Source organism: Desmodus rotundus, chromosome 4 (genome assembly GCF_022682495.2).
Source record: "Desmodus rotundus isolate HL8 chromosome 4, HLdesRot8A.1, whole genome shotgun sequence".
NCBI classification, from domain to species: Eukaryota; Metazoa; Chordata; class Mammalia; order Chiroptera; family Phyllostomidae; genus Desmodus; species Desmodus rotundus.
This window is the reverse complement of record NC_071390.1, coordinates 141,207,195-141,234,571: the sequence shown is the minus strand read 5'-3', so window position 1 is coordinate 141,234,571 and position 27,377 is coordinate 141,207,195. Positions and strand designations below refer to the sequence as shown.

The 27,377-nt window shown below is 37.5% G+C and overlaps 1 protein-coding gene across 2 annotated transcripts in view; it reads left to right on the top strand.

Annotated features, from left to right (window-relative positions):
- NEBL (nebulette) overlaps nucleotides 1-27,377 on the top strand; it is a 353,824-nt gene that overhangs the window by 247,560 nt on the left and 78,887 nt on the right. Inside the window, exons 1-7 of one of the 2 annotated variants that reach the window (XM_045183790.3) lie at nucleotides 1,152-1,448; nucleotides 1,540-1,611; nucleotides 7,587-7,691; nucleotides 9,305-9,415; nucleotides 14,950-15,060; nucleotides 22,671-22,772; nucleotides 23,740-23,841. The exons of the other annotated variant lie outside the window; for it this stretch is intronic. Of the exons in view, the coding sequence (XP_045039725.2) occupies nucleotides 1,371-1,448; nucleotides 1,540-1,611; nucleotides 7,587-7,691; nucleotides 9,305-9,415; nucleotides 14,950-15,060; nucleotides 22,671-22,772; nucleotides 23,740-23,841 (681 nt within the window). The 5' untranslated portion in view covers nucleotides 1,152-1,370. Of the gene's footprint in view, nucleotides 1-1,151; nucleotides 1,449-1,539; nucleotides 1,612-7,586; nucleotides 7,692-9,304; nucleotides 9,416-14,949; nucleotides 15,061-22,670; nucleotides 22,773-23,739; nucleotides 23,842-27,377 lie in introns of those variants that run through there. 2 annotated transcript variants of the gene reach the window in all.

Here is a 27,377-nt window from a genome sequence, read left to right as displayed (position 1 = left end):
TTGTTTAAGAAACCCCTTGTTTCCATTCAGAATCGCCAGTGGAACTTTATATTCTCATAGAACACGGTGTGAGAAATTATCTATACATGATGACCACATAGAAATTTTTCTTGTCAGAATTTTTAGTTTAGGCAAGGCCAAGGGAATTAAAAAATAAATTTAAAACTAGATAGGATATCAAGAGAAAACAGCATTATACTTGGCTATTAAAAATGATATATTATTTTGAATAAAGTTGTATTTTATATAATTAGTTTAATTATTCACCATAGGGTGTTTTTTAATGTCTGATGCTTATGTGCTATGGCCGTGTAAATATTAATTTACCCTAGGATTTAAATAACCAAGTTGATAAATTAGGACTTGGATAGAGTCTTAAGTTGTATACATCATGTGTACATTAACATGAAGGGTTTGTTTTGAAAAATGTTTTTAATTATGTAACTGATGGCATATACCACATTATAAATATTGTTCTAGTTTATTTTTCCAAACTTTTCTGAGTGTGTAGTACACATTGAAGGATATACAAATAACTAGCAAGTTTGTAAACATTGACACAATGGGCAGAATTGAAAGAGATGACTAGTATTGTTTTGAATTCTTAAATGATATATCAGCCTGTGTTAACTGCAACTTCTCATGTTCAATGATGTTTACAAGTAAAATAATACACTAGCAATATAGGATTAGTAGTTATAATTAATTCAGAGTGGATTCTTTGAAGGGTTCAAAGAGCTTTTCATAATAGATTACTAGGCTTTAATCAGCTAATATAAAGTGAATATTTTTTAGAATGTGAGAAGTACATTTGTATCTCATAAAAAATTTACCTTACATTAATGAAATGAGTTTGAATGATCCAGATTCACCATCCCGAATCAGAGATATGTCTGACATTTCAGTGAAAGCTTTATTTAGAAGGAGTTGAGGAATTCTTTAAGATAACAGGCTTTTGACTGTGCTATCTTGAATGTTAGAGCTGAGTGGTTTCCCCAGAATCGTGAAGTCTTTTTCAAACTCTTTTATGAATGAATTGAATTAGTGAAATATAAATAAATGATCTCTTTTGAATTTCTTAACAAGTTAAAAGAATGCTGACTTTAAAAGTTCACAAAAGTGAATGTTGCTTGTTGAAATGTTGTTTCCCCTTGGGAAGCTAGCCCTGGCCAACCTCGGGGATCCTGTTCCATCCACTAACACACAGTTCTGATAAGGAGAGTGAAGTGTGAGCTAAATAGAGAGGAGGTCTGTGCAAGGTCATTTGTGCCAGAATACCAGGGATGCTAAGATCTTAAGGGTGCTGTAGAACATAAGCCGATGGTACTCTGGTGAGTTAAAAAGAATATATACACACACAGAGAGTAAAAATGAGGGTCCCTGTATTTGAGGATGTAAAAGATGAAACTGAAGAGGAAAAAACAGAGGAAGAAGAAAATGAAGACAAGGTGAGTGGGCAAGCACCTGCCGAAGAATGGTATTTGTTCCTCTAAGTTGATGATTAGAAATATGTTTCCTTTCCCTTTTTTTTATGGACAGGTATTCTTTAAGCCCGTTATTGAAGACCTGAGCATGGAATTGGCCAGAAAATGCACCAAACTTATTAGCGATGTAAGTGACTTAAGTAATTTTTGTTGCATTTTGCATTGCATGTCGTAGAATGTGGTACCATAGAATCATAGAGCAGGAGAGAAAACCCCAAAACCATCTTTCAAAACACAGTTATTTTCCAGATCATGGAACTGAGTTGAGGAATTTTAGGTGATTTCCCCAAGGTCACCCACACAGAGAATTTCTGTGGGAGCAAGTATCTGTGTTCTCAGTCCAGAATCTTGTCCCTATGGATTTCATTGTCACTCTGGCACGAAATCATAAAGCATTGAATTCAGACCATATTCCTTTAACAACCCGAAGCCTGTTACAATTTTTATAGTGATATACAATGTTTTGGGGGGATCTCTATACATGAATGATTTAAAAAACATTTTGGGGACCTTTTGAGGACTCTGATGAGTACAGTAGTTTTCCAAACCAGAGAAAAATGCACATAGTACCCATGAGTCCATATCGCTGACTTCCAACTTAGAATTAATGGATAATTGAGCTGCATGTTCAAAACTCTGGACTAGATGATGATGATGATGATAGGAAAGAAAAGGAGAATTTTTGTTGTGACTTTTTTCATTAACTGGGATTGATTTATGTTATATTTCAAGAGAATCCTAGAATTGTAGAATTAGCTCACACATTTTTCAGTAAATAACTAAAACTCCAGATGTACGAAGAAAAGCACTGGTCACTAGGAGTGAGAATTGAGATGCTCTCTTTAAAAGAGGTGTTGGAGAATTGCTTGTGAAAGAGACTCGTCAGAAAGAGCCAAAGGATTGTAGGAATCATACCCTTTCCATAGATTTGACACGTGATATAATTAAATTTTAAATTAAGTATTTCTTTGTGCTATTATCTGATGATATTTGAAAGTTTATTGTATTTGAAAGTTTATTGTAAACTGTAATAATATTGAAATGACAACAACAATAACAATAATTTTAACGATAGTTAAGATTTATTGAGTACTATGTGCTACTCATTGAAGCTTGTGAGGTAGGTTCTATTGTTTTTCGAATTTTAGAGGTGAGAAACAAAGGCTCAGAGAGGCTAAGTAACTTTCCAGGGCCACACAGCTAAGCAGTGGGGAGTAGGGGTTAAACAGAAAGCACTCTATCTTAGCCACACTGCTCTGTGCTCTCTCACCGTAGATGTCCATGCAGGTTACCTTACCTTTATTATTAATTTAACACTAATATTAGCAATAGTAACCAACATTTTCATATAGAACATACGAAGTTAAATTTGAAGTTACCTCTGTTATGTTGTTTGCATGACTAAATGGTTGTGGAAAATGTATATGCGAGGTTGCCCCAGTCGCAGGGCTACAACAGATATAAACAAGGATGACTCGCCGCCCCGAGTTTGATGGCGTTCCAGGCGGGTCTCCATTCTGTCTCTGGCAGTGCCTGTCTGACCAGGTCCTCATTTAATTTAGCATGCCTGTCTTTTCCCTGGTCTCAGACTTCGATTTAAAGACAAACATTTAAGTCCCTTAGTTTTGTTTTCTAATTCATTATGTCCCCAAGGGGCATCCGTGTGTTTACCTGAGGCTTTTTGTTTGTCTGAAGGAGGTCTGTCTGCAGCCTGTGTCACCAAAAGAATTTGGTGTATTGTTTGCCTCCTCACTAGAGTCCTACATCCTGTGGACTGAATCACGCAGCTGGTGAGCCACAGGCCTGGGATTTGAACCATGGTCTGTCTGACTCCCAAGCCTTGGCCACTGTGGTGTCCTTCCTCTTGCTATGTGCCAAGCCCTCCACACTCCTCATCGTACTCTGTGATACTGGTTCTGTGTCTCAGTTTGGAGGTGGTGCAACCCAAGACTGTCTTGCCTAAGGCCACCTGTCTAGACAGGGGTGAGGACAAAATTCAGGCTTAGGTCTGGTTAAGTCCAGAGCCTGGATGATAGCCACCTGTCACTCTGCTTCATTTTTTCAGATGAAAAGAGTAGCTTTGTGGATTTCTCTTCATGGAGCAGCCTTTCTACATTGCCTCCATCATGATTCCAACCGTTCCCCTTTGGGCCTCTTCTAACTTTAATGTCTCTGTTGGGGTGTGATAACCAGAGCTGTGCACAGCAGTGCAGATATGGATGGCCCGTGATCATGAGTGGGATGGGGTGCTGTTTCCTTTTGCTCCACGCACCCTTTGTGACAGTAGGTAGAGTTTCTTGGGCTGAGGGCCTGCAGAGAGCTATTAGATCGAGCTCTGTAGAAATCCTTCTCAGACATTTCCAGTCCTAGTTTCTGGCTTGTCTCTGATTGCTTAAGGCTCATCAGCTTTTAGGAGTGGTTTGAATGATTTTCACTGTGCCGGGGCTGGACGTCAGCTGTTGTTGCCGGCAGTTTAGCTCTTTCAGCTTGACTTTTCACTCTCCCTGAGAGCTTGGGGTCAGCAACAGACCTGCATACCTTGCTGTATCATGTCCTTGCCAGATGTTTATTAAAATGTTCAATAAGATTGGTCTCGAGAGAAGTCCTCGCAGGCCTGAACTCTTTAGAATTCTACATTTTCAGATTAGGTGGCTTCACTTTGGGGATCAGAAGGAGGCATTTTTCAAGTTTTCTTTGCCCCACTTAGCTTCTGCTTTGTCCTTGCCCTGCCATGGGCAGCGTTTCCCTCTGCATAACTCACTTCCCAATCCCGAAGATGACGCCTGGTCCTCTGAGGCAACCTCTTTTGTTTTTCTGTTAACCAAGTCATGCTTTTTATTTCCCCCAGATGATCCCTGTCTGCTATTCGATCCTGTTGGTCAACTCTCTGGTCAATCCCGCGAATAAATCAAACCTATTGACTATATTTAGCAGTTAGAATCATAGATCTAGTGACCTTTTGTCAGGTGGTCAAAAAATATTAGGTTAAAGATGACCGTTTGTATGTGTCTTGTAAATTAGGCATAAAGTCTCTGCTGTGCAAGTTTGGCCACATCTGCGGGACACCTCTGACTTGGTGTGCTGGTTCAAACCTTTTCAGGGTGTTCATGTGCAGCGCAGCAGAAAGAACACTTCCCAGGGAAAAGAGCATTGTGTGTTGTGGGTAAATCCTTACAAAGCTGCAAGCATTAGATTCGTGGTTACCCCTCCAGAAAAAGCCCCGAATGTGTTGGATAGCCTGGGAGAGCAGCCTGGGCTGTGAGCGCCCAGTTAACTGGTAGGCGTAGAGAACCCTGTTCTTTCTTCCAGGGTTTACTGCATTTAGCAATGTGGCTCCACTCGTGAAAAGACTTTCTATGTACTTTTCGTTAAGAGTGCTTGTAAAAGGAAGTATCCTCAAACATTTCTACATCTGTCACCCATTTCCAGCCATTTGCTAATCTCATACCGAGTGAAAGAAACTAGGTGGGGAAGAGGAAGCGCCACTGATAGTGAACCTTGTGGCAGTTGAGACACAGTGGGATTAACGAGTGAGGTCAAAGCAGAAAGTAAATATTTTGGTTGTCTTAATGATCATTAAGTCACCAACTTTGCCCTTTTTTTCTCAGTCAGAACATAACTGTCATGGTGTAGTGGTTGTGAGTACAGAGAGCTGCAAGTAACAGGAGAGCCCTGGCACAGAGGTTTAACAAATAGGTTTGTTTTATTCCCCACACATGAAGCCTGTAGCTAGGGGGTCCAGTCTTGGCATATTTGATGCTATTTGTTTCTCAAATTCTTCTCTCCTGCTCTGTCAAAATTAGTATGGTGGCTTATTGCCTTATGATGACATCATTGCTGCTGTATCCTTTGGGAAGGAAAAAGGTGGAAGGGCAAAGTGTCAAAGGGCAATGCCAGCAAGTCTCTCCCTGTGCAGCAGTAATGCCAGAACACTGCTTGGAAGCCTCCGCTAATGTCTCGTGACCACAGCCGAGCACCTGGCCTCCCCAGGCCAATCACTCGCCAAGGGGCATGAGAAAACCAGGCCTGGTTTAGAGCAATTTGTCCTCTGGGGCTGGGGGAGGGGTCTGGCTACTCTAATAAATACATTGGGGTTCTTTTATTAAGAAAAAGAGGGGTTGGATAGGCAATCCACCTCAGAGATAGAGCCAGAGTTGTCTTAGGAATAGATACACCGTTGTATTAGGAAATGGCTGTCTACTCAGCAATACGCCTTTTAATGAAGATTTTGTGTCAGTCATTGCTTTCCTTTTATCTCTCTTCTTCTGGTATAGGAAGGCTCCTAACAGGTGACATTTTTTTTGTATAAAAATTTAAGATAATATGCCATTGCCATTCATATTGTATAATTCATTAGAAATTAGAAGTGTGTGTGTGTGTGTGTGTGTGTATCTTAGATAAAGACCAAAGAAAGGAATGGAGACCACTCTTAGGAATGAACCTTTTGCCTGCATAGCAAAGGAAGTAAGTACTTCACCCTTATCCCTGCTCCCTTCCTGAACATTCTGCTCAGGTCGGAGCTTATCAGGAGGCCTGCGGCCCAGCACATACCAGCAGTGAAGAATTTGAGTGTGAAAGGGAAAAGATGGTGGCAAAAGATAAAAATAATGAGGCAGACTTAAGCCTAATGATAGGTTATTTTCTCTCACACTTATTATATAATGGGGATACTTCCCCCCCCCCCATGATCAAAATAGCCTACTATTTATCATACTGCCTTTAACGGTTTAATTACTAGTGACTGAAGAGGGCGATTTGCAGAGGCCTAAAATTATGGCTAAACTCTGAGAAGAAGAAAAGTAATTTACTGCACAGATAAGATAAATATGTTCTAATTTGATTTCATTTATAAAGCAAATGTTTAATGTGGCAGGCATATAATATCTAAGAGTCATAGCCGTGAAATACGGTATTTTGAAATAATGTTGCCTGGTGTGTTTGTATCTGCTTATGGTCAGATAATGCCCTTCAGATCAGCTTTGCATATGGTGAAATCCCCGTGTAATGTGGTGCGTAACATCAATAGTTGTCCCGTCCTTTAAGAACCAGGGACTATATAGAATTAAACTTTACTTTAGGTTATGATTAGTGAGACCGCAGAGCTGTTTTTTCAGCCTAGGTATTCGCAGTCTTGAGTAGATAAACATGACTTTATTACAGGGTGATGCAACTTTTAGCAAATACCTTTGTCCTCTCCGCTAGTCATAAATTTTGGCTCCCCAGTTTTCAGATTGGGCTGCAATTAGTGTGACAGTGGGAATACATTGTAGGCCCTTCTCCATAATTCGTAACTTCTTTTTGGCTCCTGTGTCCATGTGGGATCTTTCTCCAAAATAACAATGCTGGCCTCTCCCCACGAGGGAAGGAGTGACTCATTTTATTAGTGAGTTCAAGGGGAGAAATAAGCATAGTCAGCAAAGCTTCTCTGATCTTTTTCTTGCTCATCTCCTTACTCACAGCAAGGGGGCATTCTGAAATCTCAACCATGTGCTAAACTTTCTGGGCAGGCTCTCCTCTTATTGGGGGAGGAGGATGGGATGCCTGTGAGTGCTCATAAATTGAGTAAGTTTGATTTGGGTGGAATTAATTAGTAACAGGAAGCCCATGGCGGCCTCAGTTTGAAGCCCCTTCCTCTAATCTATCAGGTCTAGGTCATGATGCTAATGTAACAGTAATCTTTATTTGTTTAATTTCTGCCTCTACTTCTTAAATGGTTACATCTATCCTGATGACTGCTTGTTTTACACCTAGAGGTAGGCAGCTATGTTTCTGTTTGACCATAGGCTTGACTATCAAGGTTAGTGCTTAAAAGTAACAAACTTGGCAATAGGACTCGTATTCGTGGGTCTAACACACATGATCCTTGACAGTAACTGTATCCTCATTTATCTAAAGAAGAGGCTTTCTTTATTATGCCTCATCATTTTTGCTGTTCTTTGCTGGATATCAGTTTATGTAATTTGGCTTGTTTTGAGTATCATTCCACATTTGAGTATTTACTTCAGAAAATGGATTTTCTCAAGTTAATTCTTCTGTTCAGCAACGGATCATTGAAAATGTTTTCCTTCTTCCTCTTCTGATGTGAATTGTTCTCTCTTTCAGATCCACTATAAAAAAGAGTATAAAAGGTCTAAGGGCAAGTGTACATTTGTGACAGACACTCCTATGCTAAACCATGTAAAAAATATTGGTGCTTTTATTTCTGAGGTAAGTTATCAAAAACCTGCAAAATGGCTCACATTTTCTTTTTATATGAAAATCTGTGCATTAAAGTTGAAGGGTAATATTTTCAAAAGCACCACTGAGTGTTGGTAATATATATATAATTTTGTAATTTTATGTACTATCAATTAACTCATGTAAATTGACATATTTTACTGTCTGTGGTTGATATGCTTTATTATGTATGCCTGTATTTTGACTCCAAACCTTTCTTATTTATGTGGAATTACTCTTGATGGGATATTTTTATTCAATAAGTAGAAAGTATTGTCAAAATAGTCTTAGATGTTTCATATTTCTAGTCAGTCTGTTATTTCCTAACAGACTGACTAGTTATAAATTATTGAATATATTTGAAAATAAAATTTACCAGCAGATTCCATAAAATATGGTACTTTGGTTAATTACTTTTAACTTAGTTTAAACTGTTTTTGAGTAGAATTGGCTCAGTAGAGATACTGATTAGGAGACCACAGAATGAGAAGTGCACTACATTTATTTTCCAGCTGAAAAACCATGTAGTGTCTTTCCGAGAGCATTTCTGACCACCGTACATGTTGCACTGAAAAGAGCAGTTAACAGGGATTTTGGTGATGAGGCATTTCTGTAGTCTGTGAAAGGATCACTTAGAAGAGATGAACTGGGTAAGAGAGTGAATAAAATGGCTGACCTCTACTGTTCCATATGTTGGAAGAAGATCAACATGGTATTCTTAGGATTATTTTTGCCAACACGAAAATATTGTGAAGAAAATTGGGTAAATTTTTAAAATTAAGTATCCAAATCCAAAAAATTGTAGAAACGCAAAGTTTAAACAGGAGACATGCTCAATAATTCAATGCTCAAATCTAGCTCGGAGAGGGAGTCACATCAGGGACTTGTCGACAGAATGTGGAAAAACATGGTTTTATTTATTTGAGTTAGCTGTTATTTCTCTTGTACAGAGAAATCCTTGATGTTCTTAATTATCAATTGATTCGTTTTCCTGAAGGAGTTAACTACAGAACAAAAACGTGGGAGCGGGCAATCTGTTGTGTTACTTTGAACCTAATCTTCCCAGGAGGAGTTGGTGAATGAGTGTTCTTCTGTAAGAGTAACGACTGAGGTCACTTAGGAACAGTGCCGACTGGAGGTGTGAAGGCGCAGAAATAGCGAAAAAGCGCCTCAGCCCTCCTCGTGGTGGGAGGGGGTGGACAAGACGAATAAAGGCGCTCTGTCCTTTGCATGAGGTTAGACAGTACGTTCTAACAGCTTGTGTTTTGTGAAATAACTCACATGTCTCATTGCTCTCAGATTTTTCTTTGCTAATCAAACATATGGAGCCATTAATACACACATAGATTTACTTTTAGAAATGTACATGGGTTTAAATAGAAAAATAGCCTTTTTTTCCTTGTGTGTCTCACTTAAAGCCTTCTCATGATAAAACTGGATTTATCTTTCTTCAAAATATGTTCATCAGGTCTAGGATCAAAGATTAAAATGCTCTTCAGATTTTTAAATTAATTCTATTTCTGAAGAAAGTTTTGTTTTATTCTCTTTCAGTATTAACAGTAAAGGAGGAGTATTTATTTATTTTTTTCCTCCCCCCTCCCCAGGCAAAATACAAAGGCACCGTTAAGGCGGACCTTTCCAATTCTCTCTATAAGCAGATGCCGGCCACAATCGACAGCGTCTTCGCACGAGAAGTGACACAGCTTCAGAGTGAGGTGTGGTTTTCCTGAATTGTTACCTAATTGTGTGGATTAAACATATAACCTACTATAAATTTTTCAGCATTTTAAAAAGTTGTTTATCGTGAGTACTACTTACCGAAAAAACATGGAAGTTTCATTGTGTTTTTCACTTAGAATACCTCAGGCTCTCAAAAGAGCCTCCATCAGGTGGAAGGGACCATTTCGGTGATTGCAAGTTACAGGTGAACTTAAGAAATGTCATCATGTAAACTCATTTTGAATGCACAGGAGTGTCCGAGTGATTTTCCCGCGGTGGTTCATCAACCCATAAGGAATGCTTAATGCACTTAATTTGTTGTAATTCTTAAAATGGGATTTTAAAATAGAATATTCCCCTCTTTCTGACTCATTGTTTTGTTTTATTCATAGTACAATCTGATTTTTTTTTTTACTTTATTAATCTGTTACTTGGTTCCCTAAGTGACGTGAGAGCAGGACCTCATCTGTCTGCTTCCCTGCTCTACCTCCATGCTTAGCACATTCCCTGGTACAGAGAAGATGTTCCGTACGTGCTTGTAGAATGGATTTTCATTCAGTTTGTTGATTTCCTTTCCAAAGAAATGTTTTTACATAATTTATATTCTTTATGCTACATTTTAGGTTAAAAATAATAGTAAACACATAGACATATTTATTATACATCTGGTGCTGTTTTATGCATTTCACAGATATTTATATCATTTAATCCTCATAAGCACTGTGTGAGATATTCCCATTTTGGAGATGTGGAAGCTGCAGCACAGAGAGGTTAAATAAGTTGCCCTAGGTCACACAGCCAATAAAGGGCTGAGCCAGCTCATGAACATGGGCTCTCTGGTTCTGGCGTCTGGTTTCTTAACCACACATTTTACCTTTTTTTTTTTTTTTTTTTACCATCTCTATCCCTCTTTTTCTTATTAAACAAGATTATTCCTTTCTCCAGAATCTTTTTACTTTTAAGTAGAGGATACCTACATAATTTTAAAACAGTCTGAAAATAGATTACTCTTGAAAAATACTGAGCATAGTTATCTTTGGCAGAACCTCTTTAAGTCCTTCATTATTACAAATTTAAATGTCCTCTGTGTACCCAACTTGGCAGTCAGCTCATCTCAGCTGTGCAACTTGAGGCTAAAAATATATGATGTTAAAGTCTTGCATGGCTGACCATGACTAATATGTCCCCTCTTTTTTTTTTTTGCTGCCCACATCAGTCACCTAGCCACTTGCTGATAATATGGACTACTTCATAAAGCAAATAATAACACAACACTTGATATGTGACAAGCAACAGTTAAGCAATAACGCAGGAAAAGAAAAAAATTTATTTTAAATTTTACATTTACATGGCAAGATAACATTTTTTTAGCTATGGACATTTTTATTGCTTTGGAAATGCACAACTTTTGTCACCTTTTCCAGCATAAATAGATCTGTAGTACACAAATTTGTGCGACAGAAAACTTAACATGAAAAATAATCTCTGTTGCATATTTGGAACCTGTTTTTATTTTTGTGCCAGGATAGCTCATCACTTACATTGTTAGTCTGTGATACCCTGTAGTAGAGCATGTGCCCTGGGAAAGCTGTGTCTGGGCTCTTGAGAAGCAGTGCTGCCCAGTGTAGTGATTAGTTAGTGAACTTGGTGATAAGGAAAACCCTGGACCCTGCATAAGGTATCTATTTCAAATTTTAGCTAATCATTATAATGTTTCTTTAGACTGACATTCATCAATTTTATTATTGTTAAAATTGTAATCCTCAAAGCTTACCTGGTAATAAGACAATCAAGAATGCAAACCTATTTGACAATGCCTGTGATACCTAAACTGACCTGTTACTGTGTCCAAATAGTATCAGATTTGTGCTAACCTAAATTAGGGTATGAGCCAAATCTGAAATTTAACGGCATTCTGGGTCTAATGAAATATCTCCTGAACACTGGCACAAGTTACTATCTTAAGACCATTTTGCAAACATTCTCAGATGCTTACAGACCAGAGTGCTAAGGTGAAGTTGGCCAGGTTAATATTCTGTACAGAAAATGACTAATAGAAAAGAAATGCTGAGAGAGAGAGAGGGAGAGAGGGAGAGAGAGATGGAGATTTTAGGAAGTCATTTTATTAGATACTCCTCATTAAAAACATTATAAACATAGATCACAGAGAAAGCTAGTGGAGACAAATGGGTTGTGGTAGGTAGTAGTGAAGTCCTTCTCCCGGAGGCTGTTCCTGACAGGGGCTAAATAATCCCTTATTGCAGAAGTCATACAGGCTTCTCAGGCCTCTACACCGAGGAGGTTTAGGGGAGACTATGTTTTTACCTGGAGTGGCCACGAGGAGCACCAGAGGCGTCTGTGCTATCAATTAGAAATACATTTACCTATGTAGCATTTATAAAATATAGTGTAAGTTAGAAATATCTGTATATCTTATATATGTATATATGAGATATAAAGATATACTATGCAATCAAATATGTAATATAAATATATATTACTTATATAAGTGTATTTGTACATAAAGTATGTAAGACTATCGCAAGCATCCTCCACTGGTTAGGTGTCCAGTACCACAGCAAACTTAATTCTCAGAGTATGAGTAAAACAGATATTAATCTAGAGAAATGCCACACAATAATGACAAATCCCAGGAAATCAAATTTATCAGGAAATTTATTAGTTTGACATAATTTCCATTAGCTATTTTTTTAAGATTTTATTTATTTATTTTTTAGAGAGAGGAGAAGGGAAGGGGAGAAACATCAATCTGTGGTTGCTTCTCATGTGGCTCCCACCAGGAACCAGGCCTGCAACCCAGGCATGTGCCCTGACTGGGAATCAAACTAGCAACCCTTTGGTTCACGGCCCACGCTCAATCCACGGAACCACACCAGCCAGGGCTTCCCTTAGCTAGTTTTAAGGATGGAAATTAATATGATAAAGTTCAGCTGCCTCCAATTTGATGTAATCTTAATTCTGAAGTGGTGCTTTGTAGCAGCTATAAATGAAACGATGATTTTAATATTGCAAGAAGAAAATTAAATAGTCTTTTTAACAAAGAATGCTTTTTAAAATTGTGTTTGATGACTCACCATTTCTATGATAACCCACCAGATGAACAGCTGCACTGGTTAGATTTATAAAGTCGCAAGTATGATAGTCAGTTTAAGATTCAAAATAAACCAAGCATCCAGGAAAAAAGGAGAAAGGTACAACTTAGTTCTCTTTTTATTTAAGTAGATGGAACATATCTCATAGAAGTTTTTTCCTTGGCTTAATAGACTTGGCCACCCATTAAACTCCTCCTCCCTCCCCCCAAAGATATAATATAGAATGTAATGGAACTGAGATAATAGACTTTCTCAGCCTGAAAGGAGGCTCTTAATGGGTTTCCTGTTTTAACATAATTAATTGGTGAAAAATGCAAATATATGTTCATCAGAATTAGATATCCTGATGGATTAAATCACTGGACGGACTCTAACAAGGTGAATTATCCCTGGGCTAGTGTGAGGTGCTGCATGTGAGCCCTAATAATCAGCCATATGTGCAGGACTGGATGTGGGATCAGGGCTGGGTGGGACTGAACAAGACTGTAAGGGTGTTTGGTTGACAGAAATCCCAGCATAACCATCAACAGGAAACAGTGTGATCCTGTTGCATTATGGATGCATTAATCACATATAACGCATGAGAGATGGTAGTATGGATTAAACTGAATAATTCTAATTGGGATAGGTCAGACCATATCTGGAACATTGTGGGCACCTTAAGAAAGAGATGGGTAAATTGGAATTTGTGCTGAGGAGCGCACCTAGGGAGTATAGCGGTTCAGAGCTTCAACCCACACAGACAATCTGGAAGAAGGGTGGTCCCTGACAGCTGTGTTCCCGTGCTCGAGTTCTGCCCTGTGAACTAGACTTGGCCTGCATGGCCAGGAGAGGTAGCTGTGGGGAGATAGATTTGGGTTTCACTGAAGGAGGAGCTTTCCTTCACAGCTTTCAAAATGTAGAGACTGTGATACCCCAGATTGAGTTCTCTTTTGTTGGTTTTCAAGAAAAACTCAATAGAGGAAGCAGAGAAGGGTTGAATATTGATGGTTGTACTTGATGGCTTTCTGTTTTTGCAGTTATATTGGATGATTTTATTTTTTAGTTTTAAAAAATTTGTCGTGTAATTATGATTTTAATCATTTAGGTAAGTAGTCAATATATTATCCAAGTCAAATGGGTGGTTAATTCTGTTTATTAAAGCCTGTGAGGGATTTAAGTTCATGAGAATGTTCAATAAACTAATTTATTTGTTCACTCACTAAACATTCATTGCATTTCTACTCTTTGCCATTTGCTGTGATGGGCACAGGACAATAAAAGATGTGCACAATACAGGCATAGCTCTCCAGGAGATCATATTGGCACAACGCTTTTCCCCAGGTTTAACTGTGGTCTTTTTCATTGAAAATTCGATCTTGTTTTGTTCTTGGTACATACTGTTCTAATCTTTCTTTTTTAAGGTGACTTTATTCTCTTGGGCCAAGTAATTTTAACTCCACTTAATATCATTTTATTATTAAACCTTTTTGTCTATTGAAAATTAATTTTGAAATAATTTATCTGTATTTTATTCTCATTCATTCGGTTATTTACTCATTTATTTATTCACTTGAGAGAATATTTATTACTGCTTACATGGTGTCAGGCACTGTTTGGGGTTCTGCACCCTCAGTGAACCAGACAATTTTGTTCTAGTAAGGGCAGACCAAAAAGAAATAATTGGACAAAGTAAATAAAGTAATTTCGAATTGTGAAGAAAGTAAATAGGGTAATGGCATAGACTGAGGGCAATGGGGATAAGTTGTTTGCTGTCCTCTGGATCTTCTTTAATTTTGAGCTCTCTGGTGGAGTTGGGTACTTCCTGAGCAGTCACACTTAGGCCTTCTCTCCGTCCCAGTATAGGACAAATGTAACTTGGTGGTGATGGATGGTGTTGGTGTGATATTTCTTTCTCTAACAGAGGACAGAGCTTAACATATCTGACATTTTTGCCTGTTATCTTTTCTTCCAAAGTTTAAGGCATTTAAATATTAGAGCTGTGTCTACATACAGTCATAACAATTAATTTAAAAATGAACAATTCACTTTTAAATGTTAGATCATTTACTCTACTTTTTCACTTTCTTGCCCAAGATTTAAACCTTGGACATTTATAACCTTAAAAGCTGTTGGGTGTGAAAGATTTCTCAAAACTGCAGGCGGGATTTAAACTAGATGAATGTGAGCATTGGGATTTCAGCCTATGGGCAAGGACTTTTGAAATAAGTGACAAAGATTTCGAATCAGGAATCTAAACTGAAGCACTAAAATGAAAGTGTTACGTATACTGTCTTGTTATAGAGGCTCAGGCTAATTTGACCGTCAGCTGTGGCATTGAAATATATAAAATCCTAGCAAACATTGAAATTTAACAGGTAAGAATTTAATCCATTTCTAAAGGAGAGCAGTGGCTTATTCTGTGTGTGTTTTTTAAGGTCGCCTACAAGCAGAAACACGATGCTGTCAAAGGATTCTCAGATTACGCCCACATGAAGGAGCCACCTGAGATCAAACATGCCATTGAGGTCAATAAACACCAGAGTAATGTAAGGAAGCCGTTCCTCATGATGTTCTGGAAAATTGTGGTTAACCGCCATCAAGGCTAATGGATATTTTGTTGAAATTTCAATATTATGACACTCTATTCAAAAATGGCTTTAAAATTTATTTTATTTTTCTCTCTCCATGTTCAGGCAGAAAGCATTGGGATTATTTTGTCAACAGTTATGAAACCTTGTGGAATACCATTAAAGTGTCAGGCACTTGTAGGCATTGGAAAGTCTGCTTTGAGCAAGACACATGTGGATCCTTTGGACCTATTGGGTTATTAGCATTTCTTAGAAATCCCTTGACTTGATGGCGAAGCTCCCATGGTTTCCCATCGAGGATTGCAGAAGAGCAGGGAGAAAGACTGTTGCAAATCCGTGGCCCAGGGAAGAATCATTCATAGACGCTAGTGAGATTGTACCCCACTACTGTTTCTTCTGGAATGTTTATGGGGCACAAAGTATCAAACTTAAGACCCATGGCAAATGCGAAAGCAATAGATACCTGAGAAGCAGAGGCCAAGAGAGAGGACGTCAGCCTATAGCAAATGAGTTTCTTCTTTGGTGGGCTACAAGAAATATTTCTTCCTGAAATCTCCGGGAAAGCTTATTCATCTTCCCACCATGAATTCTCTGTTCTCTGGAAGCAATGTAGGAGCTGTTTACCAGGTTCTCTGTGGATTGGAATCAGTTAGGGTAAAGTGTGCCCGTTGGGTCAGGAAACTCCCTTTCTTTGAAAAGTATCTGAACGATCTTTGTCAATCTCACACAGCGTCTGTCCTACCACTCGGTTCTCTAACTAATGGCGCTCTGTGGACTCCATGCCCCCAGGGCCCCAGCTGTGCGGTGTCTCTTTGCAGAAAGGCAACAGTTATCTGATACTAAATTGTAGTAGGTCAATCCTTAAGTGAAAACTGTGAGTGAGGTTTAACATTTTAATCCAAATGTATAAACATATGCCAATACCAAAGCACTTTTCTAAAATGGCTTGAGATTGATAAGAGATGAAGAAACTGCATGTCTGTTATTGCCAGCAAGGTCATTGTAAGGGGATGCTTTACAAGAACTGTTTGCTTATAGAATGACCATGATAATCATAATAACTACCTCTTAGCACTGCTGTGCATCACAACTGTGCCAAAACTTTGATCATTTCAATTCTCACAAAACCCCCGCACCGATTCCCCTTTTGTAGATGAGAAAAATGAGTCTAAAGAACCAAAGCCTTGAGTTTGCTCTTTCTGTTAGGCCCTGCTGCCTCCCTCTTAAAGGTCACTGGTTATTGGTCAAGATTTTAAATGAGACTTTTAAAATGGGTGCAAAATAGGTTATCATCAGAATTCAGATCAGCAGCTCCTGTGCACTGCAGGCAGGAAGGTGGTGGGGGTTGGGGAGGGGGCTGGCAGGACATGGATCCTCAGGGGGCTTTCTAACTCTATAATTCAATGAAATTCAAATACAGAAGTCCCTTATCATAGAACTGGGGTTATTATTTTAAGTCTGCCTTTTCTTTTAAAAGGTCTTTGATTGAGGGATTGAGGGAATAGAGTATAAAGCCCTTTTCTCCATTCAATACTGTGTACTTATGGGAGAAGGGTGTATTTACTTACACTCCTCTGCCTAACCAGCTCAACCTTTACATGCAAAGTTTGTACATATAATAGGATTTAGAAAGTGTTTAAGATTATTTACTCAGATTTAAAGTGAGAAGGATATTTGTATTCTATCTGTGAAGTAGTTGATATTCCTCTAGCATCAAGGCACTTAGCATAATACATTTGTTGTCCCTACAATATGAAATTTAAACGTTAGTCTTGACAGCCACAAGGAGAGTAAGTGTATGCCTCTCGTGGTTTGGTTGGTGAGGCTGCAGCATCGCTCTGAGAGACAAAACCCTGCCTCCTTCAGTCCAATGAAACTCATTTGCAGAGAATTTCTAATAGAATTACCCTTTCATAACGTGGAATGTCACTTCGCCCTAAGCCTATAAATGATTTGATTTAATTTAAAATCAAAGGTGTTGTCACATGTGCATCTGATTTACCCACAAACAATGCAAGTCCACATCTTTGCTTGTCTTCTTTATGTTTCCACACAAATCAAGTCAGCTTCTGAACATCTGTCAGAGATCCAAGAAAGGGGGACAATGAGAGTTCAAAGCTTTTAATTTCTGCCTTTTTTCTACTTAAACCTTTTACTAAAACATTCATCAATTGGCCAAAGTGAATACTTTTTTGTTTTAGAACCTTTTTTTCCTGTCTACCTTTAGAGACGTGAATAGGCAGAAGTGGAGGAGCAGAGGATTCTTGGTGCCTGAATTTTCACCTCCGAATAACTGAGCAGTCCAGTGGGGAGAGTGTTTGGGGGGCAGTTAGTCTCTTTCATCACCCCCAAATTCAATGGCCACGAAGCAGGGAAAACTATTTCTCAGACTGTCTCCCACTGTAGCATAAATTAGAAAAGGAATTTGGAGTCAGGCCAGGGTTAGAATGCTTGCTCTGCCGCTTGCCTGCATGATCTTGGACAAGTTACTAATACCTCCAAATCTTGATTTTCTTATCTTAAAATTGGGGCAATGATTTTTATCTCAGTGGGGCAGCAAGTGTTAAATGCGATGAAATATGTAAAGGGCTCTGCAGAAGACCCACTCCATAAAATATTAGTCCTGTTTGGTTCCCCTCCAATTTAAAGGGTGATTTAAGAATTTACAGTGATATCATAGTTAACTCAAAACAATCTAAAAAGGCAAAATTTCATTAAAAGTCCAAATTAAAAGGAAATTTATATTAAGCATTTAGGTCAGAAGGGCACATTCAAAAGGTTCCTGAACCCATATAACTTACCTATTTTGCTGATACTATATTCAAAACATGATTAAACAGAGCCAATCTAAATCCTTTTGTATCTTAAGGGATGTACCCCTGCCAGATTTTTCTAATGTAATTAGAGAAACTGGAGGTTTCTGTCCTGCTGCTTTTCCCTAAAGATGGGCTTGTAATGAAAACCCCAGTAACATTATTAGTTCTCATCAATCTTACCAGAGCATGAACTCCAATAGTTCTGCCGCAAGTCAAACAAATTTTAAGCTGCCATTTTAAGTTTTATAAGTAATGTGGTCTGTATAGACTTATCATGAAATTGGAGTGGTAAACTTTTCCAAAACATCGTATTGGTAATCAGTTCAATGTGCATTAGAACGAAGTATTCGTCAGGGGAAACAAGAAACTTAATGTTCTTTTCACGAATGATAGATGTACTTTCTTAATGTTAATAAAAACTTATCAGTAGACAAAATTTCTATTTCATCAGAAAGTGAAAAAGCTTAAAGATAAATCAGTAAAATGATATTGGAAAACCATTTATGTGGTCCCTTGATGTGACTTACAATAATAGTGCTGTAGGATTTAGTATTAAACTAGATATATTAGTATTTTGTTCATCTTTAAGGCAGAGTGGTTAGTAATGTCTCCTCTGCCTTCTTCACAAGATTGTGGTGATGATAGAATTAAACCATGAATAAGAAAACTTTTATCAACTCTAAAGTGCTCTTACAAACTACGACAACGATAGTAATAACAATCAACTTCTAGATAGAGCTCCATATTTTACTTCATCTTTTACAAGATTGAAAACTTTTCTTTTTTTCTGGTGAATATAAGATTCTCCATTTACTTATACTTCAAATGTTTCTATTCCTTTATAAAATAGTATTTCCAATTTAACAGTATATAAATACAGTATTAAATACAGTATGCCCAGACAGAAATAAGCCTAAGGTGGGATTTCCAGTGCATGTGCCCCTGTGATGGTACCTGGAGAGCTTTGCTAATGTGAGAGTTTATGATGATAAAAGTATTTCTCGAGAATCACAACTGGTGGTGTGAGTTTGCAATTATACATAGGTTATACTACTCACTTCTGTTCCACAAAGATACATATCCTTTCTAGTTTCTTCTCACTAAGAATCATGTTAACCTTCCCCAGGGCAGCAAAGGGAATGAATGGTTCTGGGCCAGTTGAATTTGGTTTCTTTAAGTCTGTCTGTTCACACTGCCCTCAGCCCCAGCAGGTGTCTGTCCATGGCTTCCATCTTGACCGCCATCCCTTAGCCCACAATTGTCACATCTCCAAGTGCTTGACTTTCACTGTAAGGACCATCTTGGTGGAGGCTTTGCTTTCCTCTAGTTTATTAACTCACCTATTGAGGAATCTCAAATCACTGCTGTCTAAACATGAAAAGCTTGCTGCAAAGTCGCTGGGAATTCTCGGTCTGCCCATGTGTCTGGCTTGACATGGAGAATAATGGCATCCATTTCACTTCTGTCTTCAAAATCTAATGAGTCTCTTGTTGGCCAAGTCCAACCCGGAACGATACAATGAAGAAGATTCTGGATAACAAGTTCTATTGGGAGGGTGTGTGATTAGAGCCCAGTTGAGTGTAGAAAATTCAGCACAACAGGGCTGGCATGAGTATTTAATGAATCAATATGTTTAAAAGATTTAGAACATGCCTGACACATTGGACACTCTGCGTGAACATAGGAAGTGTGTAAAAGCTGTGACCTAATGACACAGTAGTGGAAGGCTTATAAGGAAAGAACAAACCAAGGTTCAAAGACAAAATAAGATGAAAAAGGAAGCTAAGGGGGAAAGTGAACATGGTGAGATAAGGAAGAAATTCCATGACAGATTTTGATAGAATTAAAATCTTAATTGGAGGCAATAAAGAGCAGATTTGACACTGAAGAAAAACAGATGAAGTAGAGGTTGTGTTAGTCAGCAGTTCCTAGATTTAGTGAGAGAAATCCATCTCAATTTAGCTCATATAAAAATGAGAGTTTATTGGTTTGCATAATTGGAAAATTTACACTACCTTCAGGCATAGCTGGATCCAGCAGCTCCATAGTGTCACCAGGACTCTCCCTCTCTTCTCATCTTTTGACTCTGCTAGCTTCTCTGACTTCACTTCCAGACACTGTTTAGGTGCTCTTAAGATGACAGCTGGTGTTTTCAAAATTAAGTCATCTTTACAGCAGCTGATCCAAGAGGAAAGGACAGCAGCTCTTTCTCTCTCAGCCTCAGATCCTTCAAATGTCTCTGGCTCAGCTCAGGTTTTGTCTGCTCTCTTATTAATCTTGGTTTCCAAAGGGATGGGGTATATCTTTGGATAGCCAGTCACTCCTGTGACCAGAAAGGTAGACTGCAATTGATAGCTCCACCAAATCACATGGAGCGGGGCAGGGGCAGTTTCCAAATGATTAAAAAAAAAAATGAATACATGTCCACTACAAAGGAATAGCTTAGGAAAATGACCCATGTGGTCATCCACCTATGTTTAGAGATCCTTGCAGGGAGTGAAAACCAGGAGCTTGCTGCTCTCAAGTGTTCCTCAGCGTGAGCCCTATTCTTGGGGACTGTCCCCAAACAGCGATATTCTGGAAGAGCTGACCAGTGACTGGGCTCCCCTGTGTCTCTCCTAGGGTGGCTCTGTGGTGTCTGTTTGAATTCGCTGCTCATGTCAATCTTAATATTTGTTTTGAGTCACCTGTGCTGGCTTCTAATTTGCAATTTACATGGATGATGGGGCCCTATTCAGAGTCCTGCTCCTGCTGCCTTTGTGCTGTTCCCTCTCTCCGCTCTGTCATTAGGCTGAACAGCATGGAATTAGGTAGCCCACGTACAGCTTAGGTTTCTGAAAGGCTGCAGCTCTTTTCAGAAAGTAAGGGTTTCCATTTTACCCTCATTCTATTCTCAACAAAAAGACCCCCCCCCATGGATTTCATATGAATGTAGTAACATAGAAACAGCTATTTTTGTAGGTGGGTAATAATTTTGGTTTGTTTTCACCTGAGGGTCGGCTTTTGTTTACACAGCTTGTGTTTAACTCAAGTGCAGGCTGAGGCCGATGGGCCATATTTTGTGGGTGAGCATGTTGCTTTTTCAAAGCAATAAAACTGGATTATTTTATATCCCTAAAGATTTAGAATCTATCCAACAAAATAACTCAGTTTTCAGCTTATTTTTATGTTTCTTTCGGTACCTGTATGCACAAAACCTACCTGAAATTACTTGGCAAGGGAAAGCCTGTGAAAATAGGGAACCGAAGAAAGATTCTTGCTGAAATTATGCTAATTGTATTTAGTTGTTCTCTTGTCAGATAAGTTCATGATTTTAAACTCAGTTGAAAAATAGTCTTGATGGTGAGAGACACACAAGCTCTTAAAAAACTAAACAGAAATGTTTCACTGAAATAAGATAATGTAATATATAGGAAGCCTATGAAAGTCTTAATGCACTGTCATTTCTTATACTTGATATTGTTTTTGAAAGAAGTAAGAATATACCAATTTTTTAACTCTGCAAGGTTGAAAAGAAAATAAGATACATTGAATTGTCTAGAATAATCATTGTTAGTGGTCAACTGGGAAATTCATTAAAATGCAGATTGCTGGACCCCATCACAAAGGAGATGGACTCAGAAATTTAAATTTTAAAAAGAACCTATGATGATGCTATTGCAGGAACTGTGGAGGCAATATTAGAAATATTTGTTTTTTACAAAATTTGTTAATTGTGCATTTGTACAGATGTTTAGTTGTATGTTTCTGTGCTCCACCTTTCTGTGCCTTAAAAAATCAAGATGAATTTCAATTTGAAACTGTTACCATATCCTTTGCATTATAACTTCAATGGAATAGAATAGAATAGACAAGTTGACCAGCATCTGGGGACATTGCCAAGGAGAACAGCATCTGGAACGTAGCTGGATGTTCTTTAAGTCCATGACTTCTCTCGATGGCGAGATGTTGACCATTGGACGTTATAGCAGTTTGCTTCTGTTCCTATTCGTCAGTCCAATTAATCTAAATGATTGCTGTCATCTGAAGTACATTTGGCAAAATTTATACATATTTTTCTTTTCAAATCTCTATTTTCCACTTTGGTTTGATAGTGTCAAATGTGCATTTGGAGGATGATTATTCCTTAATACAGTCACTTTTATTTTGTGAGAATCAAGTCATTGCAGTGATATTTGCTAGATTATCAAACTATCAGTACTCATGACGAGGATTTCCAGATGTGGGCATTTGGAGTGTCCAGTCAGAAAAGGGAGGGAAAGGGGTGGTTGGGAGGGTAAGAGCCGGAGGGTCGCAGAGCCTCACACACTCTCACCCCTGGAAGGGATTTTCTGTATTCATGTGCTGGGGCTGGTCCTATATTTGCTGGGGGAGAGAGTACATGAGAAGCAAGTGAAAGCCCTTGATGAGGTTATTATTTATGTGAATATGCGCGTGCACACTCCCACACAGTGACATGCTTACGAGGGTGGTGAACATAACATTCTGTAAGATTGGTTTTGTGCCGAGGGCATGGGCTCGTATTTCTTATGTTGTGCAAATTCAGTTCATATGTAATAATGTTACTGAAGCATAGGTACAGTGAAAAAAAGAATATATCTGTCCAAATAAATGTGCTGTGCAAAAACTTGTGGTCAGTTGGCTCTCTAAGGTGATTGCAACAAGGATAAATAATGTTATGGACATTAAAGCTAGTGACTGTATGAAATTACTAATTTCTCTTTTTTAAATCAAAACTGTCTCTTTGATCAGATTTCTTATAGAAAAGATATGCAGGACACCCATGTGTACAATGCAGAGCTCAACAGACCAGACATCAAGATGGCCACACAACTCTCCAAGATCATAAGCAATGTAATCTCTCTTTCTTATCTTGAGTAGAAATGACTTCTTATTTTTGCAGGAACAAAGCATGGCTTTGGTAGTTGGATGGTTAATTGAATGAATGAAGTCAATCATCTCAACTTTTAAATCTGAATTATATTAATTTCTTAATATTGGATGTGTCCATTTGACTCTGTAAATTATTTGGGTATATGCAGAAGCTGCCCAGACTCCACTTGACGATGGCTAGTGTAATCAGACCTTTAGTTCAGTAAATACTATTTGAGTATAAGATAACATTCAAGTGTCCAACTTAAAAGCCAAGATTGTCAGTCATCTGACCCCATATTACTTATCTCTTACCTCTCACCCTGTCCAAAGGAACTTCACTTTGCTTTGTTTTTATCTCATTACTGTTAATTCTGCAGATTCTGTTCTGCCAACATTTATTCTTGTAGGTTTCCTATACATCATAGCTATTTCTTCTCTAAGACATCCTCCTTAATTAATATCATTTTTTCATATACCTAATGCCTTGTTTAAAATGATGTCTCAACTTGGACCAAATGTTTAAGTAACATAGGATATACATACCTCAAACAGTAATAATCAGAAATTATTTTCTAACTTCAACCTCCTGTTAATCAAATAGGGCTAGATCAATTCCTGAGATTAAACAAAGCCCTGAAAGCTATCTTTATGCAGAAGACAGAGTCTCTATTATCCATAAATTTCTGAATTTTTTCAGTGTTTACACATAAACACAGTGATGATGATGATTGGATTCACAACTCAAAATTAGTAATTATTTTAGTGCAAAAATGTTGAGTTTATTTAAATAGCCATATTATAAAAATCCCTGCTTTAGCAGTCATCATTTTAGTATTTGGTGAGTTGAAAAGACTGAGGGCCTTTTATATTTTATTTTGGCTAATGTCAATATAATTCTTCACTGGAAAGTAGAAATATTTAACGTTCTCTCATTTATTCATCTTAGGCAGAATACAAGAAAGGGCAAGGAGCGATGAATAAAGAGCCCGCTGTAATTGGAAGACCAGATTTTGAATGTGCTGTTGAAGCTTCTAAACTTTCTAGTCAAGTAAGACTCTGGTGATGATTCCACAATGATTTTATTCAGAGATTTTGTTTCTAGCAGCACAGGAAAATATTTCACTTTAGATAATATCTTAAATTGCAGGAATATGCAAAGATAATGTTTCTGAAACCATTTTAGATAGGATTGCAATAATTATAAATTCCAGTAAGGGAAAAGAAAGTCCAATTTAAGCATAAAACAAAGTTTTCTCTCAGCTCAAATCCTAACCTTTTTTGATGAGTTTAGCCATATTGTCACCTTTCTCAGGATTTCTAGAATTTAGCAGTAATTATACCAAATAATTAGATTTTAATCTGTCTAGATTAAATATGCACATATTAACTAGTAATAAAAATATTAATGTCTTAATTTTTAAATGCTTTAGTTTAGTGATTAACTAAAGAAGAGTGCTGAAAATGAAAACTTTGATGTCTTAACTGAAGACCATAAAGCAAGATCTGAAAAAGCGTAAAGACATGGCATGTTTTTGGTTGAAAGTCTCAATAGATAAAAATTTCAATTGCCCCCAAATTAATATATAAATGTCATGTAATTTTGAATAGACTCCAACAAAGTTTTTTTTTTTAAATAATGGCTAAAATGATCTTAGAGTTTGAATGGAAAGGAAATGCCGGAGGATAGCCTTGCAAAGTATGAAAATGAAGACCAGTAAAGGAGAATTTAATTTATGAGTTACCATAACATAATATAAAACCTCTGAAATTAAATCAGTATGGAATTGGTATAAAGAGATAAAATAATTAGTAGGATGAAAAACGAATCCAGAAAAAAATTCCAATATGTATAAGAACTTAGTATATGATAAAAGGTTGGTTCCAGTCAGTGGGAAAAAGTTGGATTAGTTAATAAATGGTGCCGACATAACTGGCCATCCATCAGGGTCAAAATAAAATTGGACCTGAATCTTAAGCCATATAAAAAATGAATTCCAGATGGATTAACTATGTGAATGTAAACAATAAAATAACTTTAAAATCTTAAAAAAGAAAATCCCGGAGACTATATATATCAAATAGGGATAACAGAGTTGTCTTTTTAAAGACAGAGTCAAGTTGTTTTTAAATGAGACCAGAGACGCAGAAGCTATAAAAGAGTAGTTAGATATACTTCACTGTGTAAAAATTTAAAACTTTTTTGATGCAGAAAGATAACATTTGCAAAGTCAACAATAGTGGTACCAAACAGTCATATTCTTAGTGTTTTCAAATTCAAAAATATCCATTTCTCAAGTTGCAAAAGTCCTGATTACATTTCACAATGAAGAGATGCAAATGAGTAAAACTATAAAATATAACTGAAGAGCATGACATGATAGAATTTATATTGAGAAGAAAGTGTCTGAGAATAGCTTTTTAAATATAAAAAGAAGAGCAGTGGTCTTCAAATATTTGGAAAAATATATGTAATGCATATGATGACAACATTTTAATACCTAGAATATACAAAAGTTCTTTCATATTAAAAAGAAAAGGACTAGACTCAACAGCCTGGTAGAAAATGAGCAAAAGAGATGAATAAGCAGTTCGCAAAAGAGCAGATATAAGAGGACAGTAAACATTGGAAAAGATGCTCATATTTATTTGTAGGAATGGAAATGAAGTAAAGTAAAAACAAAGTGTTGTTTACACCCATCTCACTCTGAGAGTGTGGAGAGGACATCTGTGAGGGCGGTGCAAATAGAGAGCTTTGTGTGGGAGGTAGACTTGAGCTCAGTTTCACTTAGAAAGCTGTGCTCACAGGAGGACCCCAAATAAAGTTTGGGAACGTGGATGATGGAGGTGAGTGGCCTGACCCCAGGGGCAGATGATGCAGCAAAGAGATGCGGGTCCTAATGTTTCCCATTTGGGAACCATTGCATTGCTGTGTGATGATAAGTGGGCAGTGTTTCGTTCATTTGGACTACAGGCCATTCTTACAGGTTGGAGTAGGAACAAAGTGCTCTAAAAAAGAGAGTGAGTTCGGAATGTAATCCTGGGGAGCTTTTTAGAGATGAATTCAGAAAAGGAGTCCCCAGTACCACTTCTCACCATTTTAACTGTCGTCTTTCAAGTAGCCTCTACCTTCAGGGAAGAGATACGTTTTCACAGATTCTGGATACAGGACTAGTCATAGGCAAATACATACATAGGAAGGAAATGATGTAGGAAAGCCAGAAGAGTGGGAACAGGAAGCAGGAAGAAAAGACTGAGAAGGTACCAGAAGGCCTGAGAGAGAGAAGGTGATGATGAGGCAGTGCTCCTGGCATCAAATAATGAGACCTGTGTGATGAAAGGAGGAGAAAGCCAGTGGGCAGAATTCTTCCATTTTACCTGAAAATTGAGCTCCGTGGCATTGGACCCAGAAAAGGCAATGGAAATACATACAAAACCCTCCCTATGTTAACTTGTACAACTATGGGAGTTTCACTCCCATAATTGTAATGTTGCCTTTTTTAAAATTTAGGAGGGACATAAAATTATGGTCAAATAATTAAAAGAAAATCAGTAAAAAAAAACCAAAGTAAATTTCATGTGCCAACATAAAGAGATTGGTGTATTTACAAGCATCTCAAACATAAGAGTAGTAACTGTTGAAGTCATCATCTTAAAAAAATTCTCGTGAGAGTGGTTAATTTGTTAATGTATTCATATATCATTTATTTCTTGAAATGTGTCTATATAATGAATGGGGTTCTTTAGCTTTATAATATCAAGAAAAACTTTTGTATTTATAATAATTAATTTTTGTTCTAAAATTCCATTTGATTTATCAATAAGGTATTTTAAACCTAAAAATTATATTTTAGATTGCTGTTAAGATTTAAAAATAAGCATTGTTTTTAAATTGTAAGGGGTATTAATTCATTCGGAGAATGTGTCATTCTCCCTTCCTGGCAAGTGCTCTGTCCACCGACTTCATACCCAAGGATTGGCTTAAATGGCACATCCTTGATTTGCCAATTTAAATTGCATAACTCTCTCACTTATTTTTCTTTATAGTTCTTAACCCAGTGTAATATTCATGCATATGTATAGCATGTTTTAAATACTTCAGTTACCACACAGAGGGCTCTGTGGGGACAAGGTTATATGCACTTAATTCACCATTATAAAATGGCACAGAATAGGAGTTCAGTAAATATATACAGATTAATTAACAAGATTTCTCTAGGTCATCCACATTTGGCGTAAAGTCAGTAAGATATTGGTTTGTTATACAAATGAGATTAGGGCTAATATTTTGTCTAAAATTCAGACTTAAAATATTACTGATTATATTTAGTTTTACATAAAACTTTTACTCTCTTGCTTGACAAAATTTAGTTCAGTTTCATCCAGAATTAGAAGGAATTGATGCCTGTAGATATATGGCATTTGCTATTTGTTTCCTTTTTGTTTTCACTGATAATTAAGGTATAGTTATAAAATTTTCCATTTCTTTTCAAACGTTTGTTTCTATAGCCAGGATGAAAAGCTTTTGTTCAGGGTCTGCTTTATTTCTGCCTTTTCTGGCTCTGAGCCGTCGGCATTGCCAGGCAG